General features: G+C 39.2%; 1 protein-coding gene across 1 annotated transcript; it reads left to right on the forward strand.

Annotated features, from left to right (window-relative positions):
• The first annotated feature begins 2537 nt into the window (after positions 1-2537).
• Positions 2538-10403, forward strand: cntd1 (cyclin N-terminal domain containing 1). Its single transcript, XM_078424450.1, has 7 exons — positions 2538-2829; positions 3902-3977; positions 6024-6192; positions 6307-6469; positions 7000-7144; positions 10066-10162; positions 10296-10403. The coding sequence occupies exons 1-7, from the start codon at positions 2622-2624 to the stop codon at positions 10401-10403; spliced, it is 966 nt and encodes a 321-aa protein (XP_078280576.1). The 5' UTR covers positions 2538-2621.
• Positions 10404-11582: the final 1179 nt, after the last annotated feature.

Here is an 11582-nt window from a genome sequence, read left to right on the forward strand (position 1 = left end):
TAACTACAAATGTATTAATTTCTGTTTTAAACATACTTAGTGAGTCTCCACAGCTCATTTGGGTAGTAACGTCTGCCCACACATTGAACATAAGAAAATAAGACCAGGAGCAGGCCTCACAGCATCTTCAGCATTCCATGCCATTCAATATGATCATGGCTCATCCACCCCAGCCCACATCACCTCCTCCATGTCAGGTCTCCATGGTCTTCAGTTTTCAGATCTTTTAAAAAGGTATCTTCTTGCTCTTTAAATACACCCAATGATCTACCTTCCACAGGCCCCAAGGGTAAGTAATTGCAGAGTTTCATCACCTCTGTGAGATGGAGTTCCTATGTATCTCAGTTTTAAATGATGACTCCATAATTTTGTAAGTACGACCTCTTGCGGCACGGTAGCACAGCGGTAGAGTTGCTGCTTTACAGCGAATGCAGCGCCGGAGACTCAGGTTCGATCCTGACTACGGGTGCTGCACTGTAAGGAGTTTGTACGTTCTCCCCGTGACCTGCGTGGGTTTTCTCCGAGATCTTCGGTTTCCTCCCACACTCCAAAGACGTACAGGTATGTAGGTTAATTGGCTGGGTAAATGTAAAAATTGTCCCTAGTGGGTGTAGGATAGTGTTAATGTACGGGGATCGCTGGGCGGCACGGACTTGGAGGGCCGAAAAGGCCTGTTTCCGGCTGTATATATATGATATGATGATTCGAGATTCTCCAGTTAGTGGAAACAATCTTGACATCTATCTAGTGGAAAACATCTTGACATCTATCCTGTCATGTTTCCTTAGGATATACTATGTGTTAACGAGAATATCCCACAATCTTAAATGGAGGTAATCTTATTGATAAAAAGAATGTAATTTATTTGTATCAATAACATAGAAAGAATATAATTTCATTAGCCAAAGAATATCATTTCTCTATCTGCTGGTTTTTCGATTGCCTCCATTGCAGGATATTCTTTCTTAATGGAACCAAAACTGTGCTTAACCCCCCAGGAATGGGCTCAATAATGCCCTGTACAATTGTAAACTTCAACCTGTCTTGCAATAAATCACTCCCAACCTGTACTGCAATCAAATAGGCCTCAAACAAAGCAATGGAATCCAACCATTCCTAACACTCTTCACATTGGCAAACCATATTAACACTGTATACAGTCAGTAGTACTTCCATGGCAAGACTAACAGGAGAAACAGTTAACAGCACAAACATTAATATATAAAATTTGTCTCTGACTTTCAGACGACATTATCATCACGGCATTTCCAATTTCCCATCAGCAAAATAGAGGCTTTGTTACATATGCAGCTACATTCTTTTAGGTTTTACTTAGAATTTATAAATATTACAAATAGTATCTCATGGCCCGGTTGCAAAATGGTGCATTCTTGCGTCAGATGCAATCCCGGTGAGAAGCATAGACTTAAATGTTTGTATTCTTTTAACTGGATGTTCTTAGCCTTGCAGCTGTCAGCTGTAGTTCAGATTTGGCTTTATAATTCCACCTCAGAGCACGGGGTACAAAATTGTCTGATTCTCTTGTGTGATCTTTTAAATACAGATAATCTTCTATTTATAAATGAGTTGCATTCTGTGAAAGTGGTTCATTAAACAAAATTTCAGAAAATAAAACATCATCTCCCATTTTAGAGAACAGTCAAAAGACAGAAAGAGTTAAGTAAAAAAATTGGAAACAAAGAGGCCAGCATGAAGTGACATTTGGACATCTGGTTACTGTCAGCCTGGGAGCATAGCTGAGACAGCCTTTCCTCTGACAATATCCCATTATCCCTGAACACAGTAGAAAACATAAACATAAAAATATATAAAGACATTTAAAAAAACACCTCATTAGCCGTTAAACGTTCTGGGAAATCCTGAAAATGTATAAGGCACCAGTAAATGCAAGTCATTTCCATTCAAAAACTTCTGAACAACCAATAAATAAATGCAAGCTTTTCTTCCTCAGTTCCCGTTGCTACTTCTCATCCATTCAAAAACTTTTGGAAGCCTAATAAATAAATCCAAGCTTTTCTTCTTTAGTTCATGTTGCTCCCACCCTTCCATTCAAAAACTCCAAGAAGCCCAATAAATAAATGCAGGTTTTTCTTCCTCAGTTCATATTGTTCCTTCCTTGCCATTCAAAAACCTCTGGAAGCCCAATAAACAAATGCTAGCTTTTCTTCGTATTGCTCCCTCCCCACTGCGGGCACTTCTTTCTTGACTTGAAAGTAAGTTCTGATTTGATCAATAGTAATTGCCAAGATGTTGAATACATCCCAGGACAGTTTGAGTGGACATGTTGGGGTTGCACTGTGGACATGGCGCCGGCCCGGGGAATGCGCGCGGCCGGTTCAAAAGTTACCGGTCTCCGCGCGTGCCTGGCCCGGGGGGAGGGGGCGCACTGCACATGCGCGGCGAGGCCGGCCACGTGGCTCCAGCGTGTGGCCGCTGCGCCGCCATTTCGTTCGTTCGCTCGCTCGCCGCTCAGGGACGGGAAAATAAAACCTCATAACGCCGTGTGGAGACCTCCTAGAGGTTGGAGCTCGCTGAGGGAGTAGCGTCGAGCAGTGGCCCTGCGCTCACAGGAGGACGACGACGACGAAGAAGAAGAAGAGATGACGACGACGACGACGAGGGTGGTGGTTGTGAGGGTGGACGAGAGCCGGGCTTGTGGGCCGCAGTCGCAGACGCCCGAGTTGGCCTTCGTCGCCTCCTCCCCCGAGATGCTGGAGGAGTTCCTGGTGGACGTGGCGAAGGAGAACGAAAATCACCTGCTGACACTGCCCCAACACGCCGGCAGCTTCAAAAAGTTAAGATTAATAGGTGAGGCTGGACCTGCCGGCTTCGAGTGAACTTCACCAATGACGTCTACTTTGTACACCGTCAGCTTTGTCGTTTTCACACCTTACCCTTCCTTATCTCTAGTATTCCTCGCCCCCAACTCGCAATAAAGAAGGGTCTCGACCCAAAAAGTCACCCATTCCATTTCTCCAGAGATGATGCCTGTCCCGCTGTTACTCAGCATTTTGTGTCTATCTTCGGTGTAAACCAGTATCTGCAGTTCTTTCCTACACACTGATTGGAAGTGAGTTATATGGCCACAAAGTCATGTGATAGGAATAGAATCAGGCCATTCAGCCTATCAAGTCCATTCCGCCATTCAATCATGGCTGATCTATCTCTCCCTCCTTACCCCATTCCCCTGCCTTCTCCCCATAACCTCTGACACCTGTACTAATCAAGAATCTATCTCTGCCTTAAAATATCCAATGACTTGGCCTCCACAGCTTCTGATGGCAAAGAATTCCACAGATTCACCACCGTCTGATTAAAGAAATGTCTCCTCATCTCCTTCCCAAAAGAACGTCCTTTAATTCTGAGGCTATGACCTCTAGTCCTAGTCTCTCCCACTAGTGGAAACATCCTCTCCACATCCACTCTATTCAAGCCTTCACTATTCTGTATGTTTCAATAAGGTCCACCCTCATTCTTCTAAACTCCAGCAAGTTTAGGCCCAGTGCCGACAAATGCTCATTAACTTACTCATTCCTGGATCATTCTTGTAAACCTCCACTGGACCCTCTCCAGAGCCAACACATCCTTCCTCAGGTATGGTGCCCAAAATTGCTCACAATATTCCAAATGCAGTCTAACCAGCGCCTTATAGAGCCTCAGCATTACATACTGTTTTGTATACAAGCCGTCTTGAAATAAATGCTTGCATTGAGTTTGCTTTCTTTACTACCGATTCGACTTGCAGATTAACTTGCACTCCCAAGTCCCTTATGTAAATTTAGTAGGACAAACATACAACGTAACAAAATATTTCCACTATTTTGATTTTAAAATAATAAAAACCTGTTAGTAATCCTTCTCTCTCTGTCCCAAATTATAGAATTTATTTTCCTTCTCTGTGAGCAATTGGGCCTTCATCATATTACCAAATACCAAGCAGTGGAAATATTGGACAGGTAATGTGAATTATAATCAGCTACTGAATCCTTAGTTGTGTTTTAAATTTAAAGATTGAGAGAATCTGCTTTATTGGGTTGGAAAAGATCATTTCAGGTGCTAAGGATCTTGGCCTAAAACACAGTCTGTCCATTCCTTTCAGAGATGCCTGATCCCTTGAGTTTCCTGAGCATTTTCTGTTTTGCTCAAGATTCCAGCATCTGCAGTTCTTCGAATCTCTAACCCAGAATTGTAGTATAGAAAACACTTCATTATTTCATAGTTAAACTCAATTTGGTTGCACCCTCACTTTTCAAATGGAAATCTAGATAAAAGGTGCATTTTGAAAGCCACACAAAAGCTAATTTTGATGGGACTATAGACCCATTTCTGGCTGTTGCAGATTAGACTTTTTCATAGATTCATGGAGTTTTAAAGCATACAAACACTTTGGCACAATTTGACAATACCGAACAAGATGCATACATAAGCTGATTGTATTTTCCTGTGTTTGGCACATATCTCCCTAATCCTACCTATCATATCTGATGTATGTATCTGTCCAAATATTTTTTAAACATAATAATTTCATTTTCCTCTGTTGGCAGTTCATTCCATAAATCTACCACTCTCTCTGTGAAAAAACATGTCCCTCGAATCCCCATTAAACATTTCTCTTTAAATTTATGCCCTGTAGTTTTAGTTTTCGATTCCCCTGGGAAATGACTCGCTTTGCAATCCACGCTGTTCATAATTTTATAAACCTCCATAAGGTCACTCTCAGCCTCCTTCACCCTAAGAAATACAACCCAGCCTATCTAATTGCTCTTCATAACTCACGCCCTCCAGTCCAGGCCACATCCTCAAAATATTTCTGCACCCTCTAGCTTAATCACATCCTTCCGATCCTTTATGAAAATAAAAGGAAGCAATTCAGGTGCTCATAAGAATTTGGGTTAAAGAGGCCTTTCTCCCTTCTACTTTACCATTTTCTAAATTACAGGTACCAGCATAAGCTGCTCTGAATGACAGGATGTCTTAATCAGTTGGGTAGTGGAGGTATATAGGATGGGGATATGGACAGAGCAGATTAAAAGTGAGCATTATGAATGTGTAGAGAAAAGGAAGGTAGTTGGTACTGTAATTGTGGGGGATGTTGGAAGTGGCTTCAGAACAGATTGTGAAAAAGTGAGCTGAAGACTAAAACCAGGAACATACTAGCTGCAAAGATATAGAGAAGAAAACTGAAGACCAGCAAGAAAGACAAAAGGAGATGGATTAGAAGATGCCAGTATTGCAAACACAGGTAACAAGTTGAGACTAACGCAGTGACTAGAAAGGTCAGAGAGGTAATAGAGATGGTCATAGTCAAGACAGGATGATTCTGGAGTGCTAGCATCAAATTGTACAGCTGACATTCCAATATTATGGGCAAACACCCAAAGCCAATAATAAAGAAGCAAATGTTCTTGGATGCAAACACTAACCATGGAGATAATCCCTTGTTGAGTAATTTCTGTGGTTCAAGTTATAGGTTAGTGTTGTAATTGCTGATAAATCCAAACCCAGGACTGTCCTGTGAGTGATAATAACCTGAGTATGTGATTCAGCATTTGGTTCTAAAGCCTTTTTGAAATTCAATTGTTATGGATTTTTTTCATTTCATTACATTATATTGAAACATTCGTTTCTGTTTGTATCCAATAACAGTCCTTTTATTGAACAAAACAGTGAACTTCAGTGAAAAATGTAAGATTCATTATTGTAAGGAAATCGTGTCTACTTGATTACGTTCACCTGCGGGAAAATAATTTCCTCTAGACTTTTTTGAACTAAGTAGGACCATTTGAATGTCAGAAGGAGGAGCAACTGAGAAGAAATATACCAGTGCCTAGAAATCAACAATAAAGTAGTTCCAGTAACCCTGATACATTAATGATATGTGGAAAGGGAAAAGGGGAAAAGTGAGATAGATTTCACACTGATTTATAAGATTTTTACCAAGATTTTGTTCCAAAGCTCTGATGAGGCCAACTACATTGTCACTTGCAACTTTTATTTTGCAGGTTTATGATTCAATACATTGATAAACTTTATTCATCTGCGTGCCCAGGTTCTGACAAAGACACAGAAAAGTTTGATTGGACACTAACACAGATTACAATCCAAGAACACTTTGTTCTGCGAATCATGTCTTGTGTCCAAATAGCAAGCAAGATCTCATTCCATTATCAGGTAACATTTCGAGAAATTTTGTACCATGTCAATATATTCAAAGTAAATTCTAACTTGATGTTTAAGTAGAACCTAGAATGTAATTTTTTTTTTCAAATAATAATCTTTCTACAGATTGTTAATAATGATATGACACTTAAATTTCTTCAGTCTCTTGGTTATTCATACAAAAGGGAAGACCTTCTGGATTCAGAGCTCCTAGTTCTCAAAACTCTGAGCTTTCAAGTCAATGTTCCTACCCCTTTTACTCACACTGAAATATTATTAGAAGTGATGGGTGAGTGCAAAAAATATAATTAATATTTACTGACAGTAAGTTGTATTTTAATCAAATCTTTAATCTATGGGCAGCATTTCAATAAGAATGTAAATTTAGTTTGGAAGAGAAGGATTTCTCTCTTTTGTCCTGGCTAATATTTATCATTGAAATAATACCACAAAATTAAATTATCAGGTCATGGTCATATTATGATTTTTTGATCCCAAATCAGCGGCCTTATTTTCAATATTACAACAGGTGTTGTATTTCGAAAAACACTTATTTGGCTGCAGTACTCGAGGATATCCTGAGTGAATGTGCCAAACAAATGTAAAATGTTCTTTTCATCTTTAAGTAGGTAAGGTCATTAAGTACAGTACATGTACAGGACCAAATAATTTAAAAAGTGTTACTTTGAAATAGTATGAATTTCATAATGTGTCATTATTTGATTGTATGTGTGAAAAGTCACTCGTAATAACGTGTTTTTACAGTTATTACATTCTTTACATTTAATTGTTTTGAGCATAATTTAATGTTATTTTTAGGGTACAATGATCCATCAGTTCCAGTTAAGTACCTGCACAGTATTTCTCTGAAGGTGCTGACATTTGTTTACCTAATGAGAAACACTATCTATGAAAATTTATTAAAAATTGCTATTGAAAATTCTACACCGACTGACCTCCAGAGGCAAGTATTTTTTGTTTGTACATTAGTATCAGTAATTTTGCCTACACCCATTTGGTGACATTTGGTAAATATTATTCATTCATAAACAAAGTGTTCATCACGATTGCAGCTCATTGAATATATAAACAGTTAACACGATGCTTTGTAGCAAAATTAAACAAATCTAGTTACCTAATGAGATGAGAATTTAATTTGGTCATATACACCAGAAGTCACTAATCTAATACAGTTTTCAGTTAAATTTAGGTTAGTTTATTGCTTTTACATCTCTTTCTCAAACTAGCACTCCAGTTTCAATTATTCCTCCCTATATGTAGGAATGGAACTGAGGGGTCGGATACAATTCACTTTAACTCTTTGACAACACAATCTTATTCATGAATGTGGTCACCAACCTTGATTAATAAAGGTAAATGCAGTTAAGTAGTGATTAGTTTTCTTAGTTTTACTAGTCACTGTTCACGGCCTGCTGTGCTTTACATGGCAGCCATGGAATCGAAATCTACTGGTCAACACATGGAGCTGCAAGTAGTAAATGCACCTGCAGGAAAAGCATAGATGCAGGGCTGAATCAAGCAAAATCAAACCCAATGTATTTAATAATACGAGGAATGTCTCTGCTGGTATTTCCATGCGGAAAATTTTATTGCCGCAGGTCTGAAGATAAAAATGGATTTTCAAATTCTGTGGATTCTCTTGTAAAAACTGGAAAAGATCTAAAGGCTATTGTGTGAAAAATTTAAAAATACATAGAACTATATTCATTTATTTCTACATCAATTAATTATTTGTACACAACTTCTTTAAGTAAATTGTCAAAAATAATTAACTTTGAACAATTCACCTTTCTGCATATACCATGTTGAAATAACAAATAGCTATTAGGTACCCACTCTGCCTCCACCTGCCCCACGACCTTGAAATGATCTTACTACTTTGAGTCCTTTAAGGATCGAGATTGATTTACTGCTCAAATGGCTAATCAGGCCAGTGTGGGAACTGTTAACTCTTCCAGAGATGGCAACCCATGGGGACGATGATTGAGTGGTTTCTGAGGTGGCCCATTCTTCCATCCTTTGCAGAGGCCTATTTTGTGCTGCTGAAGCACTGCCTTGACGTTGTCACTGTCATTCTGAATTCTCTATCTCCACTTTTAGCAGTAATGAAACACATATCTGTTCTGCAGCTGCGGCTCACCGGCAGTCTCTGTCTTTTTTTGTTTTTGTCTATTGTATCGTTTAAATGTACGTTTTAATCTATTTTTAACTCTGTTTATGTGGGGGGTGGGGGAAACCTTTTTTCCAATCCTCCTCAACGGAGATGCGACCTTTATCGTGTCGTATCTCCGTTCGCGCTACGGCCTAACACCGTGGAGTCGGCGGCCTCCAGCTGGGATCGACCTTGAAGACTCCGGTCGCAGGGCCTGGACTTACCATCTCGGAGGCTTCGGCCGTGGGCCCTGCAGACCGCAACATCTGGAGTTCGCAGGTCCCTGGCTGGCGACTGGCTTTCGGGAGCTCCAGCCGTAGCAGCTTCAACCGCCCCGGAGCGCGAGGCTTGGTCGACCCGCTCACAGGCCCTTCATCGCCCTGGCCACGGCACTTTCCATCACCCGGTGGGGGCTCAGGATCTTTATCGGCCTGCTCGGCTCAGCCCTGGGACTTTCCATCGCCCGGTGGGGGCTTCAAAAGTCGGGAGCCTCGATCTCCTCGTGGCACCACGGGAGAAGAATGAGGAGGAGATAAGACTTTTCTTTGCCTTCCATCACAGTGAGGGTGTGCCTGGAGCAATCACTGTGATGGCTGTTTGTGTTAAAATTGTAATTGTGTGTCTTGTGTTCTTTATTGTCTACTGCCGGACCCTGACGTGAGAGGACGCTGGCGCTATTTGTTCGCCGCTTCTCCGTCAGGATAGTTCGTCTGTTTGTTTTTATGTCATGACTGTTTTTGTAAAGCGTCTTTGAGCACTTGGAAAAGCGCTATATAAAATAAATGTTTATTATTATTATTATTATTATATGCAGGAGTTTGTGGAGATTTCATCAAGGAAGTTTTCAGAACAACCTTGAATCCAGCATTTGATCCATTTCCTGGTTGAGAGTTATACTGAACAAAGGAAATGGTGCCAGCCTGACTTGCAGGGTATTCCTTCCACAATTTGCTTGAGAGTAAGCAGACACTTAGCTGAGGTGCTTTTCTTGGTAAATGGGTGTAAGATGAAAGATGCAGGCCTCGGGTAGCACAGCCTCTCGGAGTCGGATGGAGGGGAATTTGCATTTTGAGAACAACTGTGGTTCTGAGCAACCTCACCCAGAGTGAGCAACTGGAATAAGAGAAGACGGGAAGGGGAAAAATAGTTGTGGGCAACTGTAGGAGCTGGAAAGGGAACGGTAAATAGATAAAAGAGCCAAAAAGGAAGGGGCATGAAAGAGGATCGAGAGGGAGGGGAAACCAAGGGAATAAAATTATGGTAAGAGGTGACTGGAGTGGATGAAGGAAAGAAGGAAGCCAAGGAAGGGGATGTAAGTTTGCATCCACCTGCATGTGTGCTCAGTCCATCTGCACATAATTAGTTTGTCTAAGATGTGTGTGACTGCACCTGTGTGGGCAAGCAGTCTCCAATCACCTTAGACTTCCTCCACATTGGACCAAGATCTTGTTCTCTTTAAGCACATTGGTAAATAGTATGCAAAGACCTCCTCACATTTAAAAAGCTATACATGGGAATTTACCACTCAAATGCTGGAGTGAAAGTAATTCATCCTCAACTCAGAGGGGCTTCCTTAGCGGAACACTCATTCACTAAGCAAGTGAAAGAGCAACCAATCAATTAATATATGCTCCCATAATTTGTTTGAAATCTTTATATGTCATAGTTTTAAAATCATATGCAAAAGACATAACATTTTAACTTTATTGTAGAGCAAAATTTTTGTCCGTAAAGGAAGATTGCATGCTTTTAGCCGTTGGAGTTATTGGAACAAGTGCTTTTATACTGAACTATACACCATGGTGCAAGGTAGTAAACAATACAAATATAAAAATATTGTTGTGCTGAAAATCAGTTAATTTGTCCATTAGTCATATTTTACAGTAATATTTATACCACAAAAAACAATAAATTATCTCAACTTTGTGTTTTTATTTGAAAGGTTGTGCAGCAACTCGCCTCGATTAGTGGTGTAACGGAAGAAAGTATCTCTGAATTTACTCAAATAATATTAAAACAAATGTTTCCAGGAGCAAGCCATTTGAAATAAGTAAACTATTAGCACACATTGTATTTTGCTAATGTAGAAATTGTGATTTGATAAATTCATAATTCACAATATTTGACAGGCAATTACATTAAACATTCTTTTCTTAAGATTATTTTACATGAATTGATGTAGAAAATTCTTAATATATTATTATGAATTACTCTGAATTAAATATTTAGATGGAAATGCATGAGTGGAGATTTGTTTCATTTTACGCACAATTTGATCACAAGTATACACAAGTTATTTATCATGATTAAGTAATCCAATTTAAAGGACAAACTTTATGGTTATTTGAATAAAGGGAAATGATTATTAGTCTTTTGGCTCAAGCAATCACTGAATTATACATTGTACATTTGTCTGAAACATAAAATCAGAAGAAAATAATTTAACTTTGAAAGGCTTGAAACACAGAGTTCACATGCACAGAATCAAAGTAAATTGACTTGAAATACTCCCAGAGTAGAATTTAAATTCCTCAAAATCTACTCTTAAAGCACCCAAATACATGTTAGATTTTAAAGAAATCCAAGTTGTTACGATTGATTTCCTTAAATTCAAAGATTCATTGTCCTTGTAAAAAGCAAAATGTGTAAAACACCAATTAATGTTTTAGAATGTTGTACTTAATTAATTGTAAAAATGGCTATAGTCCACTAATGTCTTAAGTCATTAGTTTGCTGTGAATCTGGTTAACAAGGTAATAAGGAACATGACATGATATTTCTTTGTAGTTGCTGAAACCCAATTATATTCAGGCAATATTTTTTTTGTAATGTTAGACTTGAAATTATGGTGACCCTTGGTGCCAATTGACAGGGTATGTTAAAAATAAGGTACACTTATGGATATACAAGCCAGTTTTTGACAAAAAAATGAATCCATGCGTTATTAGCAGATGTAACAAAGCAGAATAAATAACAGAAACTAATTGCCCTATTTTAATAACTAGAATGTTATTATTTACAAAGTTCCCAAGAAACTGACAAAACTTGGACTGTTTATCTTTGGTTGTTGACTTTATACTAAATGGACTTTGGACAATACTTGCATGCCAAACCAAGACTGTTAATTTTCCATCTTGGTAACATTGTCCAATCTTGCTCCTGCCTACTGCCACTTAGAACATCAAGATGCCCATCTAAGCTACTCGTCATCGTCGTAGCTATCCCTCGA

This window comes from Rhinoraja longicauda, chromosome 29 (genome assembly GCF_053455715.1).
Source record: "Rhinoraja longicauda isolate Sanriku21f chromosome 29, sRhiLon1.1, whole genome shotgun sequence".
Classification (NCBI taxonomy): Eukaryota; Metazoa; Chordata; class Chondrichthyes; order Rajiformes; family Arhynchobatidae; genus Rhinoraja; species Rhinoraja longicauda.